The sequence below is a fragment of the Stomoxys calcitrans genome, chromosome 2 (genome assembly GCF_963082655.1).
Source record: "Stomoxys calcitrans chromosome 2, idStoCalc2.1, whole genome shotgun sequence".
NCBI lineage: Eukaryota > Metazoa > Arthropoda > Insecta > Diptera > Muscidae > Stomoxys > Stomoxys calcitrans.
Window position 1 is genome coordinate 66363879 of NC_081553.1, and position 22188 is coordinate 66386066.

The following is a 22188-nucleotide window of genomic DNA, read 5'->3' on the forward strand; positions in this document are numbered from 1 at the left end:
AAAGACTTTGGAATTAAAACTAAGAATCTTATACACCATCAAGTTCCATTCTTGGTGTCTCCTTATAGGCAAACAAAGGATAGTGAATAAGAATTGCTTTGCTATTGAAGCTATATCAGGTTATGAACCAATTCGGGTTCATAACCCGATATAACCAAGAGATCGCTTTATATGGAAGCTACATCTAAATATAAACCGATATAGCCCATTTACAATCCCAACTGACCAACACCAACAGGAAGTATTTGTATAAAATTTCTAGCACCTAGCTTTCCTACTTCGAAAGTTGGCATGTTTTACACAGACAGACGGACGGGATGGGTTGATCGGCTTAAAATGTCATAACGATAAAGAATACATACACTTTGTTGAGGTCTAAGAACAATATTTAGATGTTTTGTAGACGAAATGACGATATTAGTGTACCTCCATCCTATGCTGGAGGGTATAAGATATGCCAAAGGATGTCCTCTAGTTCTCCAACGGATCCTGAGACAAGAATATGGCAATTAAGGGGAACAAGCCTAACAAAAACTAACAACTAAAAGCGTGCTAAGTTCGGCCGGGCCGAATCTTGCGAACTGGGTTCGAATCCTGGCGAGACCGTCAGAAAAAATTTTCAGCGGTGATTTTCCCAAATATGTATTTTATTTATTTAATTTGTATGTTTTGTCATATCATCTCGCCGGTATAATTGAACTTCAAGAGGATTAATGGTGGTCTTGAAATGCTACATGCAAAATTATAGCTGCAACTTTTTGCAACCTTTGAAGTTATGACCAATACATCTAGTAATTTTTTAATATTTGTATGATCTGCTTGGTACTAATACTTGTCATTAGTAAGCACAATGGTTGAGAAGTAATTCGACAATTACACTCTAATTTTTATGATTTGTTTAAAATTAGTTGACGGAACAGTCAATTGCAGCCTTCTTGTGGTGGAATAGTTGTTGTACATATCTTTCAGCTCCGAGTTTTCATGCGTATTTAATTTATCTGCATGCTTTTGGGCATTGAGAGATATTTCTTCGACAATGGTTTTGATTTTGAGATCCTTATGAAGATCACTATTTCTTACGTACCATGGTGCATTACCTATGATGCGAAGTATTTGGTTCTGAGTTTTCTGAATTCGGTTAATTTCGTCTCTAGCTGCACAGCCCCAAAGTTGTATGCCACAACACCATATTGTCTTTATGATTTGATTGTAAAGAAGTAATTTGTTTTCTGAAGAAACTCCTTTTGTGAGAATAGAGTATGAATTTTATTTTTATTTCCTTATTTTTCTGCTTCACATGTTCTTTCCATTTGATTTTGGTATCGAGCGTCATACCAATGTACTTTGCCGTATTTGCAAATGGCGCAATTGTGCTATTTATGTATAAAGGGGCATGAGTCGTGTTTCTGTTTGTAAAAAGTATATGAATTGATTTATTTTCATTTAATTTCATGCGCCATCTGTTGAACCAAGTTATGATAGCTGATAACAATATTTGTAGCTTGTTGGTTGCTTTAGTTTTAGCAGTTCTTTCGAATTAAGCTTAATGATCAAAGACTTTGGAATTAAAACTAAGAATCTTATACACCATCCTTGCCTTGTGTCTCTTTATAGGCAAACAAAGGATAGTGAATAAGAATTGCTTTGCTATTGAAGCTATATCAGGTTATGAAGCGATTCGGATTCATAACCCGATATAACCAAGAGATCGCTTTATATGGAAGCTACATCTAAATATAAACCGATATAGCCCATTTACAATCCCAACTGACCAACACCAACAGGAAGTATTTGTATAAAATTTCTAGCACCTAGCTTTCCTACTTCGAAAGTTGGCGTGTTTTACACAGACAGACGGACGCGATGGGTTGATCGGCTTAAAATGTCATAACGATAACGAATATATACACTTTGTTGAGGTCTAAGATCAATATTTAGATGTATTATAGACGAAATGACGATATTAGTGTACCTCCATCCTATGCTGAAGGGTATAATGTATACCAAAGGATGTCCACCGGATCCTGAGACAAGAATATGGCAATTAAGGGGAACAACCCTAACAAAAACTAACAACTAAAAGCGTGCTAAGTTCGGCCGGGCCGAATCTTGCGAACCCATCACTATGGATTCTCCTAAAAATTTGTACAAAATAAATTTATTTCAAGGGCATATTTTTATTCGCAATACCAAAATCTGTCAAACCAGCAAAAATTAAAGCTTCTAGGAATCGAACAAAGATAATCGAGGACCAGTTTATATGGGAGCTATACTAGGTTATAGACCGATTTGTACCGTACTTGACACAGTTGCTGAAAATCATAACAGAACACCACATCGAAGTCATGTGTTTCAGTCTATGACGCTGAACGCCTGGGTTCGAATCCTGGCAAGACCGTCAGAAAAAATTTTCAGCGGTGGTTTTCTCAAATATGTATTTTATTTATTTAATTTGTATGTTTTGTCATATAATCTCGCCGGTATAATTGAGCTTCAAGAGGATTAATGGTGGTCTTGAAATGCTACATGCAAAATTTTAGCTGCAACTTTTTGCAACCTTTGAAGTTATGACCAATACATCTATTGGGTTGCCCAAAAAGTAATTGTCGGTAATATAGTGACAAATTTTTTCAACGGCTTGTGACTCTGTAATTGCATTCTTTCTTCTATCAGTTATCAGCTGTTACTTTTAGCTTGCTTTAGAAAAAAAGTGCGCGAAATTTTGTTTACATTTGTTTGTTTGGCGTCAATTTTAATATGGGTACCACATGTATTGAAAGAAATTCATTTAACAAACCGAATCAACGCTTGTGATATGCACCTTAATCGCAATGAATTCGATCCGTTTTTAAAACAAATCATAACTGAAGATGAAAAATGAATTGTTTACAACAATGTTAGTCGAAAACGATCATGGTCCAAGCATGGTGAACCAGCTCAAACCACTTCAAAGTCTGATATCCACCAAAAGAAGGTTATGCTGTCTGTTTGGTGGGATTGGAAGGGTGTGGTATATTTTGAGCTGCTTCCAAGGAACCAAACGATTAATTCGGATGTTTACTGTCAACAATTGGACAAATTGAATACAGCCATCAAGGAGAAGCGACCAGAATTGGTCAATCGTAAAGGTGTCATATTCCACCAGGACAACGCTAGACCGCACATCTTTGGTCACTCGCCAAAAACTGAGTGAGCTTGGCTGGGAACTTTTGATGCATCCACCATATAGCCCTGACCTTGCACCATCAGACTACCATTTATTTTGATCTTTGCAGAACTCCTTAAATGGTAAAACTTTCGGCAATGATGAGGCTATAAAATCGCACTTGGTTTAGTTTTTTGCAGATAAAGGCCAGAAGTTTTATGAGCGTGGAATACTAAATTTGCCAGGAAGATGGCAAAAGGTTATCGAACAAAATGACAATTATATATTTGATTAAAGTTCATTCTAAGTTTTATTAAAAATGCATTTACTTTCTTTTAAAAAATCCGCAATTACTTTTTAAGCAATCCAATATCTTTCAGCTCCGAGTTTTCATGCGTATTTAATTAACTGCATGCTTTTGGGCATTGAGAGATATTTCTTCGACAATGATCTTGATTTTGAGATCCTTATGAAGATCACTATTTCTTACGTACCATGGTGCATTAAACCATCTGTTGAACCAAGTATCAGCTATCAGATAACACTATTTGTAGCTTGTTGGTTGCTTCTGCTTCAGTTTTAGCAGTTCTAAGAATAGCGGTGTCATCTGCAAACGTAGCAATTTTAGCAGTAGGCGGATTGGGGATGTCTCTAGTATATAGTAGATACAACACAGGGCCAAGGACACTTCCTTGTGGGATTCCGGCTTCTATTGGTTTTAAATTTGAATACTCGTTTTCTAATTGGACTCTAAAATATCTATTGTCAAGATAGCACTCAAGTATTTCGTAATATTCTATAGGGAAATCATTATAGAGTTTGAACAGCAACCCTTGATGCCAAACTTTATCAAACGCTTGATCTACGTCAAGAAAAACAGCAGAACAAACGACTTTGTTTTCTATAGCTCTTCCTGCTACGTTTATGATTCGGTGGACTTGTTGGACGGTAGTGTACTGGCTTCTAAATCCAAATTGGTAACTTGGCATCAGCTGTCTTCTTTTTATTATAGGTTGCAACCTTTTCAGCAAGACTTTTTCAAATATTTTTGATAGAATTGGAAGGATTGACATAGGACTATATGATGTTATTTCATGTTGTGGTTTACCTGTTTTGGGAATTATTATTATTATTTCAGCGATTTTCCGTTCTAGAGGAACGTATCGTAATCGAAAACAAGCATTAAAAATAATTTTCTTAAATACAATAATTTTCTTAAGGCTTTCGTAGTTAGCTTTTTTATAATTTTTGCAGTTATTAGTTCATATCCTGGTGATTTTTTAGCGCTCAAGTCCTTGTTAATAATATATATTACTAGCTGAACCCGCCCGCTCCGCTGCGCCTTCTTTTACTTTATATGGAGTAAAGTTCTCCTTTGAATGTTTATTTTCGTCAATTAAAGAGCTTTTAGGGAAATATCGTATCGCTTGACTAACAGTTTTACAATATAAGTGCCTTTATCTGAATCCCATATGATCTTTATTGGTCTACGAATTTAAGTTTGGATGTAAGGTGTACTCCATTCTTAAAATAATTCATTTCAGCCCGATATTCTCATGATTTCTGATTTAGTGGTGTTTTCGGGGGAGCGATGGTCCCCCAGATACTTGGCCCTGAAACAATATTAGCATCGTGCTCTTCTCTCAAATATCATTTATTTAAACCCCATATTGCCATTGGTTTTGAGGGGAGTTTACACCATGAGGCGTCCCCCAAACACATGGCCCCAAAATTGGTTATCAAATTCGTTTTCTAATCTCAAATATCTGTCATTTAAGCCAAACATTGGCATGGTCGAAAAATTTTTACCCTTACGGGGGTGTTTTGGGTAAGGGATGATGCCCTAAATACATGGTCTTACATTTGGATATCAAATTTTACTCCCAAGTATCTTTATTTGAGCCCCATATTGTGATGGTCAGTAAAAAATTGCTGTTTGTGGGGTATTTTGGGAAAGGGATTGATTCCCAAAAAATTGGTCCCGAAAGTGGGTATCAATTCTCGCTCTACCTCCCACCTACCCTTCCTACCTCCCACTTACCTTTCATGTAAGCCCCACATGGACATGGTAGGTAAATATGCCCGATTTGGGGGTGTTTTGGGGAGTGGGGTGGTCTCCCCAAAAACTAAGCCCTGAAAAGGTATCAGCAACGTGCTCCATTCTCACATTGCCTTCAAAATTGGATATTAAATTCGTTTTCTAATCTCAAATACCTTTCATTTAAACCCCTTATTGCAAAATGCAGCAAATATGTCTGGTTTGGGGTGTGGACCCTTAAAACTATCAATATCGAAATCCACTCACTTTAACCCCCAAATTGTCATGGTGAGCAAATACGCCTTATTTGGGAGTTGTGACGAAGGTGGGATGTCCCCTAGGCAGTTGGTCCCGAATGTTGATACCAGATACGTGGTCTACTCCCAAATACCTTTTATTTGAACCCCATATTTCCATAGTAGGCAAACATGACCGGTTTGGGGGGTGTTTAGGGGAATGGTGCGGCCCCATAGTGCTGCCCGAATATTGATATCAGAGTCGTTCTTTATTTCCAAAAACCTTTCATTTGAGCCCCATATTGCTATGGTCATAAATTTGTCCGATTTTGGGGTGTTTTGGGGACTGGGGTGGTCCCTCAAACACTTGGTTCAACTATTGGATATAAAATTCGTTTTCTAATCTGAAATACCTTTCATTTGAGTCCCATATTGCTATGGTCAGTAAATAAGTCCTGTTTCGGGGGTGTTTTGGGGAAGGGGTGGACCCCCAGAAACTTGGTCTTACATTTGGATATCAGATTCGTATTTTACACTCAAATACCTTTTTAAAAATCCCCATATTGCAATAGTCAGTAAATAAATCCTGTTTGGGGGGTGTTTTGAGGAAGGGGGGACCACCAGAAATTTGGTCCCACATTTGGATATCAGATTCGTATTTTACCCTAGGTAGCCCATCCGAAATTTGGATACTAAATTTTTTGCTATAAGATAGAACATTAAATTTCCCTAAAATCGCACCATCCATATCCGAGATCTGGCGTTTCTGAAAATTAGGGTAAGGGGGAGGGTGTAGATGTAGTATCCTATTTTCACCACGGGATCATTATACACCATCTGTGAAAATTTCAAGGAAATCGGTTCAGCCGTTTCTGAGTCTATAAGGAACACATAAACAAACCTACATACAAACACAAATTGATTTTTATATATAAGAGATTTCTACTTATTCTCCTTATTTTCACTATCATCCTTTTCAATTTTGTCAAGTTGTTCATTCCCATTATTTTCAAGTGGACGAAAAGTATCTTCTAGATGTGTTGCAAACATTTCAGCCTTTTCTGTTGCACTTCGAGTTCAGGAACCATCTATCTTTTTGATTAATTTCTTAATTATTAATGAATTCAATGTATAAATCTTTCTACTATTGAATAACAACAATGTACAAAGCAAATATTAGAATTTAAAATTGCCAATATGGCATACAGCAATCTTGCTATGCCAATATTGATTTAGATTCATTCTTAGTATAAAATTATAACAAAAAACTCTTGTCCAAAGAATTAAATCTATTAATAATTAAAAATATTGGGTTGCCCAAAAAGTAATTGCGGATTTTTCATATAGTCGGCGTTGACAAATTTTTTCACAGCTTGTGACTATGTAATTGCATTCTTTCTGCTGTCAGTTATCAGCTGTAACTTTTAGCTTGCTTTAGAAAAAAAGTGTAAAAAAAGTATATTTGATTAATGTTCATTCTAAGTTTTATTAAAAAAAATCCGCAATTACTTTTTGGGCAACCCATAAATAACCCATAAACCCAAACCCAATAAATAAATATAACTTCATCACATGCAGAATATATCGTTCTGCTCGTGAAAACTATATAATATCTAGGTTAAGAAATCAATTATCATATTCAATCTTTTAGTGTGGTGTAGGCCATTGGACTATGCTACAACACATTTGTTTTCATAAATACAATTTTGCATGAATGAATATCGTAAATATTCCCTTCATCATAACAAATTTTGATAACCTAAGCTGGGAATAGTTAACGGTTTTGATGTTTTAACTCATTATTTTTATGTATTTATTTATAAAGTTTGTATAGAAACTGGTTATTGAATAAATTAACATTCATTTTGCTACTGGAAACCTACGAGTTTAATTTTAGTTTGATATGAATTTATGATACCATATAATCCATAATTAGTTTAAGGAATAGTTTACAAAAAATGGAAATAATGAACTGGTTAAAAAATTTAACTTAAACTAATTAATCCTCTAGCATAGGATGTACTAGGTGGCGCTTGAAAAAACAGCTAACATCGTGCCAAATCTTCAAGAACTTACTACGAACTTAGTTCTCTAAACCGCAGAATGCTAATCGGGAGATTGATTTATGTGGAAGCTATATCAGGTTATAAACCAATTTAGACAGTACTTGCAACGAATCGAGAAATAATTCTTGGAGCATATCTCTAAGTGCGCCGGGAAACTTTCCCTTAACCGCAATAGGCACTTCATCAGCAATCTGATGATTGCGTCGGTTTTGTGTTATTGTAACTACCCTCAATGTCTAGTAATGTTATTGTTGTATATTTCTTGACAACGACAGAATCCTCTGTGTAGCCGACTGATCGTTAAGGGCGGTTTTAGTGGATCTCCAGGAAGGTTTGGTCACTTAGACCTTTTCATTCATTGTGATATCATAGGAACAGAAGATAGATGGCTTCTAGTTCCCACCATTGACCCATGTCGCTTTAAAAATCACAAAAACTTGCCTAGTCTATCAGGGCTGATAGACTACGCAGAGAAGGCGACATAGCGATTTATGTCCGCAGCAATTTAAGGACTCGCATGTGTGCCAGATCCGAAGGTGATGATAGCATTAAATATGTGTTCAACGAAGTATCTGCTGTGGAAAGGAAGCTTGGTTGTGTCTATAGGCTAAACAACAACATTGACATGGGACCATTCATGGAAGTAGTGGAACAGCTCACAATTACCTACTCGGATGCCATTATAGCAGGTGATTTTATTTCTAACATCCTTTTGGACACAGGTCTCACCGTAGAGTTGTCTTCATTGGGCTTATTAGCGACCAACACATCAATTCCGACTCATTTTTCGTCCAGTTCCAGCACCCTTCTAGATTTTTTCCTTGTCAGTGAGATTTCAAATGTTTCCTTGTATGACCAACTCTCCGCATCGTGCTTCTCTAACCATGATTTACCATGATTTAATTTTTCTGTCCTAAAGCTTTGAATTTCTGATATCGATTGGAGTTTATTGTAACATATGGATTCGGTAGACGTTCAGGTGAACTTTCTATCTGGAAATGTGTGTGCTATCCAGGATTTTATGCTTCCGGTCAGAATGAGACGAATTTGCTCAAGGACTAAACTTTGGCGGGGCAGCGTTCATATTCTCTCTCTAGGCGATCGAAGAAAATATCCTTGGTCTGCTCGTCCTTGTCTTCAGTCGGGGCATGGGCATAAATAAGGTGGATGTTGAAGAATTTGACTTTTATGTTGAAGAATTTTACTTTTTTGTGGCTAGCCTCTCATCCACAGGAGTAAAGCTTGAGGCAAGGTGTTTTAGTCTCCGACTAACCACAAGAGCCAAATTCATGCCCCGTTTGTTGTTGTAGTGACGCTATTTGTCCAACAAACTTCTTGTAAGGCGGTAATATCTGTCTTGTACTTCTCTAATATATCCGCCAGCGCGTATTCTCCATAAAGAGGGCGGACATTCCAGATGCAGTTCCGCAAATCATGATTCTTTTTTCGTTTGCGTGGGTCGTCAACGTTGGAGTGGTGTCCATTTCTGCTATGCCTTTGTTTCTTATAGTGATTCTCATAGTTTTTCGGGGGCGGATTACTGGCCCAGCCGCATGGGTTTTGTGGGATCGTACATGTATTCCTTGTTGTCGCGAGCCGCTTGCCCCAAGATCCGACGCTCGCCACCAACCGCCCCTAACCACGGGCGTCAAAAAATTGTCTAAAGGCGTTAAATCGCACGATCTAGGCGGCCAATTGACCGGTCCAGAACGTTAAAAAAATGTTCACCTAACTCGCCTCTCAATAAGTCCATTTTTACGAGTGCTGTGAGGCATGTGGCACCGTCTTGTTGAAACTACATATCATATACGGCAAGCTCTTGCATTTTGGGCAAAAAAAAAGTTGGATATCATCTCACGGTAGCACTCACCACTCACAGTTACATTACGATTCGCATTATCTTTGAAGAAGTACGGTCCAATGATGCCACCAAACTTTGAATTTTTTTGGATGCATTGGTAGCTATTGCTATGTTTCTGGCTGATCTTCACTCCAAAAGCGACAATTCTGCTTATTTACGTACCCATTGACCCAAAAATGAGAAGAAAAAAAAGTGTGCCAAGTTCGGCCGGGCCGAATCATGGGAACCCATCTCCATGGATTCTGTTAAAAATTAATACAAACTAAAATTAGTTGAAGGGCATAATTTTATTCTACATTCTGCACTACTATCAAACCAGCAAAATTAAAGTTTCTAGGAACCGAACAAGGATAATCGAGACAATAACTGCGCCTTCCAGGAGCTCAAGAAGTCAAATCGGGAGATCGGTTTATATGGGAGCTATATCAGGTTATAAACCGATTTGGACCGTGCCAGTTGTTGGAAGCCATAACAGAACACTATGTGAAAAATTTTACCTAATCCCACGAAAATTGATCCCTCCAGGGGCTCTAGAAGTCAAATCGGGAGATCGGTTTACATGGGAGCTATACCAAAACATGGACCGATTTGACCCATTTACAATCCCAACCGACCTACACTAATAAAAAGTATTTGTGCAAAATTTCAAACGACTAGCTTGGGTCTTGACTTCTTGAGCCTCTAGAAGGCGCAATTCTCGTCCGATTTGGCTGAAATTTTGCACGCGGTGTTTTGGTATCACTATGTATAGCTGTCATATAAACCGATCTTGGATCTTGATTTCTTGAGCCAATAGAGCGCGGAAATCTCATCCGATTTGGCTGAAATTAAGCATGAGGTGTTTTATTATGACTTCCAATAACTGTGCTAAGTTTGGCGCAAATCGGTATATAACCTGATATAGCTGCCATATAAACCGATCTGGGATCTCGACTTCTTGAGCCTTTAGAGGGCGCAAATATCATCCGATTTGGCAGAAATTTTGTACAATGGCTTCTTTCGTGACCTTCAACATACGTGTCTTATTTGGACTGAATCGATCAATAGCTTGATACAGCTCCCATATAAACCTATCTCCCGATTTTGCTTCTTGAGCCCTTACAAGGCGCAATTCTTATCCACATGAACTGAAATATTACACAATGACTTCTACAATCTTTAGCATTCATTTATGGTCCGAATCGGACTAAATTGATATAGCTCCAATAGCATAACAGTCCTTATTCAATATTCTCTGTTTGCCTAAAAAGAGATACCGCGCATAGAACTCGACAAATGCGATTCGGCGCGGCCGAATTTAGCACGCTCTTACTTGTTACATCTTTGGAAGTACAAATGTTTGCTGGGTAAGGTCTCCATCACCCAAACCAATTATGGCCCGAATAGGTCTATAATCTGATAAAGCTCCTATAGCATAGCAATTCTTGTCCATTCTTATTCTTTGTTTGCCGATGAAGCGATATTAAGCAATGAACTGGAGAGTATATAAGATTCGGTCCAGCCGAAGTTGGCACGATTTAACGTGTTTCCCCTTTTTTGGTGTGAACTAAAAATTAGTTAGATTAGTTTGTGTGAGAATTTTAACTTGCGCTTTAAAAAAATAGGTAAAGAGAAGTATTCGTTGTAGAGAATTTCATTATAAAGAGTTTTAAATAGCAACGCGCCAGATGAAGGAGAGGTATCGGAAAAAAAGTAGAGAGGAGAAACGTTTGTTCCGAAAGAAAGAAAAAGGAAATGGAAAGACGTGAGTGTGAGCGAAATGAGATGTACAGGAGTCGGAATGAAGTCCGGAAATTCTACCAAAGAATTAAACATCAAACCGATGGCTTTGGTACGGGCACATCCTTCTGCAGAAACAAAGATGGAAATCTGGAAACTGACACAGATAACATGCTGAGAATATGGAAAGAACATTTTACCCAGGTGCTAGCGTCCGACGTTGGCGGCGAAGAGGATACCGCAGAACCAATCCCTGATGATGGCATAGAATGTTTACCTCCTAGTCAGAATGAGGTCCAAGTAACAGTGAACCGACTAAAGAACAACAAGGCAGCAGGAACCGACGTGTTACCCGCTGAACTATTTAAGACAGGAGGCGACACACTGATAAGGCGTATGCATCAGCTTATCTGCGCTATCTCGCTAGAAGAACGCATACCCGATGATTGGAACCTCAGCATATTATGTCCCGCACACAAGAGTAGACAAGATGGAATGTGCCAACTACAGAGAAATAAGTCTCATCCCCATCGTATTCGAGATACTCGCGAGCGTACTGTGTGAAACATTAAAATCTAATGTCAATGAGATAATTGGCTTTAGACCTGGTAAAGCCACCCTTGACCAGATATTCACCCTGCGAGAAATCGTGGAAAAGACCCAAAAGGGACAACTCAACACCTACCATCTCTTTGTTGACTACAAAGCCGCTTTCGATACCCCCTTACTATCAAAGGTATTTCAAGCCAGGTCTGAGTTTGGTATCCCTGCAAAATAAATAAGGCCCTGCAGGATGACACTTGCTAAGACGCTTTCCTTAGTAAGAATATGAAAGCATCTCTCCGAACCATTCAATACTAAACGAGGTTTCAAACAAGGAGACAGCCTATCGAGTGATCTATTTAATATTCTACTGGAGAAGATTATATGAGAAGCAGGTGTGAATAGGTACACTCCTCACAAGATAACATTAGCTTTAGACTTGCGTCTTTGGACCAGGTAAATCCACCCTGGATTCACACTGCGACAAAACCTGAAAAAGACCCGAGAAGGACAAATCAACACTTACCATATCTTTGTTGACTACATAGCCGCTTTCGACAGCCCTATACGTTCAAAGGCATTTCAAGCCAGGTCTGAGTTTGGTATCCCTGCAAAATAAAAAAGGATCTGCAGGATGACACTTGCTGTGACGCGTTCCTCAGTAAGAATAAGAAAGAAACTTTCTGAACCATTCAATACCAAACGAGGTTTCAGACAGGCAGACAGTCTATCTTGTGATCTATTTAATACTCTGCTGGAGAAGATTATACGAGATGCAGATGTGAATAGATATGACACACTAATCACAAGAGAACACATACTATTCGCCTATGCGGACGACATCGATATCAGAGGTCGGTCACCGGAAGTAGTAACTGCAGCCTTTGAAAGAATCGAAAGAGAGTCAGTGAAAATGGGTCTGACAGTAAATGGAGATAAGACGAAATGGTTGGTTTCAACTCCCATAAAGCCATGCACAACCGAGCAGATAAAGAAAATAGAGAAAGTTGGTAACCTCAACTTTAAGAAAGTCGGTAACTTTATCTACTTTGACACCGCCGTAACCAAAACGAATGACACCAGTTTTGAGATAAAGCGAAGAATAATACTTGCAAACAGATGCTACTTTGGACTAAGTTAGCAGTTTAGAAACAAGGCCATCTCTCGTCAGATGAAGACTACACATTACAAGACACTGATACTACCCGTGCTGTTATATGGTTCTGAAGCATTGGTACTTGTGAAAGCAGATAAGGCAGTACTTGGAGTGTTTGAGAGAAAGATTCTTCGTAAAATATATGGACCAGTTTGCGTTAACGGAGAATATAGGCGACGTATGAACCACGAGCTGTATGAGCTGTATGACGACGATAGCATAGTTACACGCATCAAAATACAACGGCTGCGTGGGCTGTGTCATGTTTTCAGAATGGATGAAGAAGCTCCAGCAAAGAAGTCTTTTGAAGCCAAACACGGTGATACACGCAAACCGGGAAAACCAAAAGCCCATTGGAAAGATCAAGGGGTGAGAGATACCTCGAAACTTAGTGTCAGGGATTTTAAAATTTGTTAATGTCTCTCATAATAAGCTTTTCATAAACTGCACCTAAAACTCGGCCCCAAAAAAATTCAAACTTTAAATTACTAAATTTTTCGCAAGACTTGAATTTCATACAAATCGTTAGTTCATTGTTCGTGCGAAAGAGTTTTGTTATCATCGTAGGTATCACCTAACTACAGTATAATTTTAGGAATATATGGGAATTTTTTGAATTCTAAAGTAGGGTTTAAACTTTTGGAATTTGAACAAAAATTAAATCACGTTCGATGTTTTCATCTAAAACAAGTCCAAATGATATATAAACGTAAAGTAAATTCCATCATTCGTTGTTCTCTTTTCAACTGTCAACACACAAAACGGAAAATGTTCAAATTCATCATTATTTTGACTTTAACAACTTTGGTGTTTGTTGTGCAAGCCATTGACGATTCAAAATTCACTTGCCTGGGCTGTGTTACTAGTTTTGAGGGTGCTGATGATGTATTGAATCAATCTTTGGAAAAACTCCCAGCTTCGCATAAAGTCAAGTAAGAGGGAAAAATTTTTTTTTTCAATCTGATTAAAAACAAAAATAAATTTTCAAAATTATTTTCTTTAAAGATTAATCAAAGTACATAAGGCGGAGAAACAAATTATAAGTGGCATAAGATATGAAATCAATGCTGATGTTACGTTAAACTCTTATTCACCGGAAAATTGTGATTTTCTTATCATTTCTCAACCTTGGCTGAAGAATGGCATCAAGGCCACTATGAAATGTCGAGAAGGAGAAAAAGTAATAAATTGGAGACATAATTAAGAGATGACATTATGAAATGATTAAATGAAGTGAATGGAATGTACAACCAGGGATTCGGAGCAGCCCGGAGCGGGGCATGGGTGTCACTGCCTTTTCGGCAAAACTGAGCCGTTTCGTTTTAGCTTCAAGCCCGCTCCGAATCTCTGGTTACAACAAATTTTAAAAAATAAATTTAAAACAATTAAAAGCGTGCTAAGTTCGGCCGGGGCGAATTTTATATACCCTCCACCATGGATCGCATTTGTCGAGTTCTTTTCCCGACATCTCTTCTTAGGCAAAAAAGGATATAAGAAAAGATTTGCTCTGTTATTAGAGCGATATCAAGATATGGTCCGGTTTGGACCACAATTAAATTATATGTTGGAGACCTGTGTAAAATGTTAGCCAATTCGAATAAGAATTGTGCCCTTTGGGGGCTCAAGAAGTAAAATAGAGGGATTGATTTATATGGGAGCTGTATCAGGCTATATACCGATTCAGACCATAATAAACACGTATGTTGATGGTCATGAGAGGATCCGTCGTACAAAATTTCAGGCAAATCGGATAATAATTGCGACCTCTAGAGGCTCAAGAAGTCAAGATCCCAGATCGGTTTATATGGCAGCTATATCAGGTTATGAACCGATTTGAACCATACTTGGCACAGTTGTTGGATATCACAACAAAACACGTCGTGCAAAAATTCATTCAAATCGAATAAGAATTGCGCCCTATAGAGGCTCAAGAAGTCAAGACACAAGATCGGTTTATATGGCAGCTATATCAGGTTATGAACCGATTTGAACTATACTTAACGCGGTTGTTGGATATCACAAAAAAACACGTTGTGCAAAATTTCATTCCAATCGGATAAGAATTACGCACTCTAGAGACTCAAGAATTCAAGAAGTCAAGATTCAAGATCGGTTTATATGACAGCTATATCAGATTATGAACCGATTTGAACCATACTTTGCACAGTTGTTAGATCTTATAACAAAACACGACGTGCAAAATTTCATTCCAATCAGATAAGAATTGCGCACTCTAGAGGCTCAGGAAGTCAAGACCCAAGATCGGTTTATATGGCTGCTATATCAAAACATGGACCGATATGGCCCATTTACAATCCCAACTGACCTACACTAATAAGAAGTTTTTGTGCAAAATTTCAAGCGGCTAGCTTTACTTCTTCGAAAGTTAGCGTGCTTTCGACAGACAGACGGACATGGATAGATCGATGTAAAATGTCATACTTTATGGGGTCTCAGACAAATATTTCGAGTAGTTACAAACAGAGTGACGAAATTAGTATACCCCCATCCCATGATGGAGGGTATAAAAATTTTTTGGTAAAGAATTCCTTTTTAAAATTTTATTTATTGGGTCCAATAATTCCGGTTTGCGTGTACCACCATTTTTGCCTTCAAAAGATTTCTTGGTTGGAGCTTCTTCATCCATTTTGACATCATGACCTATGCTATAGTCGTCATACAGCTCATACAGCTGGTGGTTCATACGACGCCTATGTTCTCCATTAACGCAAACTGGTCCATATATTTTATGAAGAATCTTCCTTTCAAATAGTCCAAGCACTGCCTCATCTGCTTTCACAAGTACCCACGCCCTGAAAAAATATCAGCATCTTGCTCTTCTCTCAAATACCATTTATTTAAACCCCATATTGGCTTTGGTTTTGAGGGAGTTTACAGGATGAGGCGCCCCACTAACACATGTTCTCAAAATTTGTTATCAAATTCGTTCTCTAATCTCAAATAACTTTCATTTGAGCCACATATTGGCACTGTCGAAAAATGGTTACCCTTAGGGAGGTGTTTTGGGTAAGGAAGGGGTGATTCCTTAAATACATGGTCCTAAATTTGGATATCAAATTCGTATTCTATTCCCAAATACCTTTATTTGAGCCCCATATTGCGATGGTCAGTGAAAAATTGCTCTTTGTTGGGTATTTTGGGAAAGGGGTAGACCCCCAAAAAATTGGTCCCGAACGTGGGTATCAATTCTTGCTCTACCCCCCAATTCCTTTCATTTTACTCCCACATTGACATGGTTGGGTAAATATCCCTGATTTAGGGGTGTTTTAGGGAGTGAAATGGTCCCCCAATCGCTAAGCCCTGAAAATATATCAGCAACATGCTCTATTCTCGTATATTTGAATCCCACATTGCTAGTGGCCTCAAAATTGGATATCAAATTCGTGTTCTAATCTCAAATACCATTCATTTAAATCCCCTATTGCAAAAGCAAGCAAATATGAATATCGAGCTCCACTGTCTTGAAAATCCAAATTGACTTGGTGAGCAAATACGTCCTATTTGGGGATTGTTATGGTGGTGGGACGTCCTCTAGACAGTTGGTCTCGAATGTTGATATTAGATTCATAGTCTACTCCCAAATACCTTGCATTTGAACCCCATTTTTCCATAGTCGGCAAACATGACCGGTTTGGGGGATGTTTTGGCTGCCACTCAGTGACTTGGTTTTGAAAGTATATATCAGATTCGTGTTCTACTCTAAAATACCTCTTATTTGAGCCTCATATTGCAATTATCAATATCCTATTTGGGTGGTGTTATGGGAGTGCGGTGGCCCCATAGACACATTTCCCGAGACCTTTCATTTGAGCCCCATATTGCTATGGTCGTAAATTTTTTCTCTTTGGGGGATGGATGGGCAGACCCCAAACACTTGGTCCCACATCTGGATATCAGATTCGTATTCTACACTCAAATACCTTTTATTTAAGCGCCCATATTGCCATGATCAGTAAATAAGTCCTGTTTGGGGGGTGTTTTGGGGAGGAGGTGGACCCTCAGAAACTTGGTACCACATTTGGATATCAGATTCGTATTTTACTCGCAAATACCTTTCATTTGAGTCCCATATTGCCATGGTTGGTAAATATGTCCGATTTTGGGGTGTTTTTGGGGGTTTGGATGGTCCCCCTAACACTTGGTCCGACAATTGGATATCAGATTCGTATTTTACTCGCAAATACCTTTCATTTGAGTCCCATATTGTCGTGATTGGTCTATATATATATTTGGTAAGTTTTGAGGGTGGGCGGTCCCCCTAGGTACCCCATCCGGAATTTGGGAACAAAATTTTTATTTTTAGGTTACTATAAGAGAGCACACAAAATTTAGCTTAAATCGCACCACCCATTTCCGAGATCTGGAGTTTCTGAAAATTAGGGTAAGTGGGAGTGGGGTCCGCCCCTCCTTCAGATATCAAAAAATGTAGTACCCTATTTTCACCACGGGATCATTATGCACCATCTGTGTAAATTTCAAGAAAATCGGTTCAGCGATTTCTGAGTCTATAAGGAATACACAAACAAACAAACACAAATTGATTTTTATACCCTGCACCACCACTGTGGTACAGGGTATTATATTGGGTTGCCCAAAAAGTAATTGGGAAAAATCCGCAATTACTTTTTGGGCAACCCAATAGATTCGTGCATTTGTTTCCAACGCTAAAAAGGAGAAAAGCTAAACCAATCGATAAGTATATGGATCGGCTTAGAATTACTTCCTGATCCGATTTAGCTATGTCCGTCTGTCTGTCTGTCGGTGTATTCTTGTAATCAAGGTACAGGTCGCATTTGTTGTCCGATTTTCACAAAATTTTGCATAAATATCTTTTTTTAGTCCTAGAACGCTATTAATTTTGAAAAAAATCGGTCCAGATTTAGATATAGCTCCCATATATATCTATCATCCGAATTGCCCTTTCAAAGCTGTAGAAGCCACAATTTTGGTTCAATCCTTACAAAATTTAGCACGAAGTGTGTTTTTTACGACCCAAAATGCTTTCAAAATTTTATCTAAATCGGTTCAGATTTAGATATAAATAGCTCCCATATATATCTTTCATCCGATATGCCCTTTTGAAGCTGTAGGAGCCGCAATTTTGGTGCGATCTCTACCAAATTTGCCATGAAAGTTTCGTATGACGTCCCATTATGTGTGCATCTAAATCGGTTCAGATTTAGATATAGCTCCCATATATAACTTTCGTCTGATTTGACCTATAAAGGCTGTAGAAGGCACAATTTTGGTCCGATCTTTACAAAATTTGGCATAAAGTGTTTTTTGTGACGTCCCAATATCTGTGCAAAATTTCATCATAATCGGATTTGATTTATATATAGCTTTCATGTATATCTTTCATCCGATATATCCTTTTAAAGCTGTAGCAGACACAATTTTGGTCCCTTCCTTACAAAATTTGGCATGGGCCGTTTTATTCAACGTCCTCATATGTGTGTAAAGTTCCATCAAAATCGGTCCGAATTTAAATATGGCTCCCATATATATATATTTCATCCGATATGGCCTTTGAAGGTTGTAGAAGCCACATTTTGGTCCGATCTTTACAAAATTTGGCATGGGCCGTTTTATTCAACGTCCTCATATGTGTGCAAAGTTTCATAAAAATCGGTCCGAATTTAAATATGGCTCCCATATATATTTTTCATCCGATATGGCCTTTTAAGGTTTTAGAAGCCACAATTTTGGTCCGATCTCTACAAAATTTTTTAATGAGATGGTTTAATTGACATCCCAATACGTGTGCAAAATTTCATCAAAATCCATTTATACCATCGTAAGAAAATCGATATTTCAATATGTATGCAAAATTAAAGTCTGACTAAATTTGGATATAAGTGCTATCTATTAAAAGTGTTTATTACGTATACTCGATGGTGTAGGGTATAATATAGTCGGCCCCGCCCGACTTTTGCCTTTCCTTACTGGTTATATATAAGAAGATAAATTTTTAGCAGGATTCATGGTGGTGGTTTTCCAAGATTAGGCCAGGCCGAACTTAGCACACATTAACTTGTTGTTCTTAAGCCCATAATTTGCGCATTTATTATATGATTTTGCTAAGATTGAGAACGGTGTGTGGTTCTATGCCTACCGATGTCCATGGCGTGGACTGTATTTCGATATAGCTGCCATATAGACCGATCTGCCGATTTTTGGTCTTAAGCCTATAATTGCCGCATATATTGGGTTGCCCAAAAACTAATTGCGGATTTTTCATATAGTCGGCGTTGAGAAATTTTTTCACAGCTTGTGACTCTGTAATTGCATTCTTTCTTCAGAAAGTTAGCAGCCGTTCAGTTATCAGCTGTTACTTTTAGCTTGCTTTAGAAAAAAGTGTAAAAAAAGTATATTTGATTAAAGTTCATTCTAAGTATTATTAAAAATGCATTTACTTTCTTTTAAAAAGTCCGCATTTACTCTTTGGGCAACCCAATATTATTCGATTTCGCTTAAATTTGGAACGGTAAGTTGCACTATGCCTACCGATGTCCGAAACGAGTATAGTCGAAATCGGATTATATTTCGATACAGCTGCCGTTTAGACTGCCGACCTGCCGAGACTAATCGTATAAGTTGCTCATAGTAATTTATCAAAATTTTCACGAAAAATTTGCAACTTTACAAGGCCAAAACTGCCTGTAGGAGCGTTTTAATAATTTGGCAATACAGCTGATGCATACGCCTTACCAGCGTATCTCCTGCGGTTATAAGTAGTTCAGCGGTTAACCCTTCGGCTCCTGCTGCCTTGTTGTTCATCAATCGGGTCAAAGTTACTTGGACCTCATTCTGACTGGGAGTCTACTAATACATCCACTTTTAGAAATATTCGAAATGCCACAAAAGGAACCGCATGAACCGCACCTACGATAATTTGCTCCCATAGCAATTTTCCATTTCAAGTGATGGTATGGGCAGCTGTGACTGCTGCCAATGGCCGCACTTCAATTGTTTTCATCGAGCCTGGCATCAAAGTAAATGCGGCTTGTTATGGGGAAAACATTTTGGAATCAGCTTTAGTTAATTTGAGCAATTGAATCACAGATCACTTTATACGATCTGTGGTTCAATATAACACATCATACTAAATTAACCTTCCACCCCAAATAAAGAGTATACAAATCTAAGTGATATGGCTTAAAAGTTTCCTATTCCATAATGAAGTGAATAAATTATAAATACAAACTGCTACAATTTCTAGATTACCAGTAGCGCTAAAATTTCCTTCGAGATAGCTTAAAGTGTTTTGAAAATATTCTTCTCGCACAATGTTGAAAACAATTCTAGTAGCTGTTGCCTTATCAACATTGATTGTGGTCAAAGCTCATGATCCCCTATGCTATGGATGCCTTAAAACTATGCCTGCTAAAGATCTCAGCGAAACTGGAGTTGATTTAAAGCTGGTTCTAAAGAAATTGGCAGAGGATAATGGCCCCAAATACAAGTGAGCATAATAAAAAATTGACGTTAGACATTAATCGAGTCCTTGCTTTTTCGAAGACTTTCCCAGGTAAACTCAGGAATAGAGCAACTAGGCTATCGATATAAACTGAAAGTTGATTTAGATGACAATGGCACTACTAAGACTTGCGATGTCATTCTAATGATGCTGCGATGGGAGGACAAAAACTATCAACTGACCTTGAAATGTCCCAATGAGCCAGAAATTAAGAGAGCCTATAATATTCAATTATACGATTGAGACAATTGACTCTTATCAGCGAATGATTGTTGGAATATTTGTGAAAAACATTTGTCGTAGGAAGTTACAAAAAAAAATTATTAATAAATAAAATATGTTTGTAATAAAAATCTTTAAGAGAATCATAATGATAATGTTGCGTCAGTCGAAGTTAAGGGTGATTTTTTAAGAGCTATAGGAAAGTTTTTCAAAACAAAAAAAAAACACATACAATTCAGAAAAATGCATAAAATCTTTATTTGGGTCGATACGTAGTGCTGTCCAGACAAATTAATGTTTGAAGATTATTTCATGCAAATGTTGACCGTGACGAATTTATTAGTGGTAGGTATATCACTAATAAATGATTCAATGCAGTCTTCAAATGCGTCAATTGAAGCGGGCTTGTCTGTATAGACATGAGCTTTAATATAGCCCCACAAAAAAAAGTTTAAATGCGTTAAATTGCACGATCTAGGCGACCAATTGACCGATCCCGAATGGGAAATAAAATATTCACCGAACTCTCCCCTCAATAAGTCCATTGTTAAGCGTGCTGTGTGGCATGTAGGACCCTCTTGTTGAAACCACATGTCATGCAAGCCAAGCTCTTGCATTTTGGGCAAAAAAAAAGAAGTACGGTCCAATGATGCCACCAGCCCATAAACCGCACCAAATCGCGACTTTTTATACTCAACACCGAAGGATGGGGGTATATACATTTTGTCATTGCGTTTGCAACATATCGAAATAACTATTTCCGACCCTCTAAAGTATATATATTCTTGATCAGCGTAAAAATCTAAGACGATCTATCCATGTCCGTCCGTCTGTCTGTTGAAATCACTCTACAGTCTTTAAAAATAGAGATATTGAGCTGAAACTTTGAACAGATTCGTTTTTTGTCCATAAGCAGGTCAAGTTCAAAGATGGGCTATATAGGACTATATCTTGATATAGCCCCCATATAGACCTATCCGCCTATTAAGGGTCTTAGGCCCATAAAAGCCTATGTGTCATCCGATTTTGTTGAAATTTGGGACATTGAGTTGTGCTAGACCAGTAGACATCCTTCTTCAATTTGTCCAAGATCGGTCCAGATTTTGATATAGCTGCCATATAGACCGATCTCTAGATTTAAGGTCTTGGACCTATAAAAGTCGCATTTATTGTCCGATTTTGCCAAAATTGAAGACAGTGAGTTGTGTTAGGCCCTTCGACATCCTTCTTCAATTTGGTACAGATCGGTCCAGATTTGAATATAGCTGCCACATAGACCGATCTCTCGATTTATGGTCTTGGGACCATAAAAGTCGCATTTATTGTCCGATTTTGCCAAAATTGAAGACAGTGAGTTGCGTTAGGCCCTTCGACATCCTTCTTCAATTTGGTACAGATCGGTCCAGATTTGAATATAGCTGCCACATAGACCGATCTCTCGATTTATGGTCTTGGGACCATAAAAGTCGCATTTATTGTCCGATTTTGCCAAAATTGAAGACAGTGAGTTGTGTTAGGCCCTTCGACATCCCTCTTCTATTTGGCCCAGATCGGTTCAGATTTGGATATAGCTGCCATATAAACCAATCTCTCGATGTCAAGTCCTGGCCCCACAAAAGGCACATTTATAATCAGATTTCGCTGAAATTTGACACAGTGACTTATGTTAGGCTTTTCGACAACCGTGGTTCAGATCGGTCT

The 22188-nt window shown here is 38.1% G+C and overlaps 2 protein-coding genes across 2 annotated transcripts in view; both read left to right on the forward strand.

Moving 5' to 3' along the window:
• The window catches only part of LOC106091784 (uncharacterized), a 90879-nt gene that overhangs the window by 55544 nt on the left and 13147 nt on the right, over positions 1 to 22188 (forward strand). The gene's annotated exons all lie outside the window — the stretch shown is intronic.
• On the forward strand, positions 20026 to 20577 carry LOC106091786 (sarcocystatin-A-like). The gene is made up of 2 exons (XM_013258444.2): positions 20026 to 20250; positions 20307 to 20577. Exons 1-2 carry the CDS (start codon positions 20075 to 20077, stop codon positions 20506 to 20508), a joined length of 378 nt encoding a protein of 125 aa, XP_013113898.2. The 5' UTR covers positions 20026 to 20074; the 3' UTR covers positions 20509 to 20577.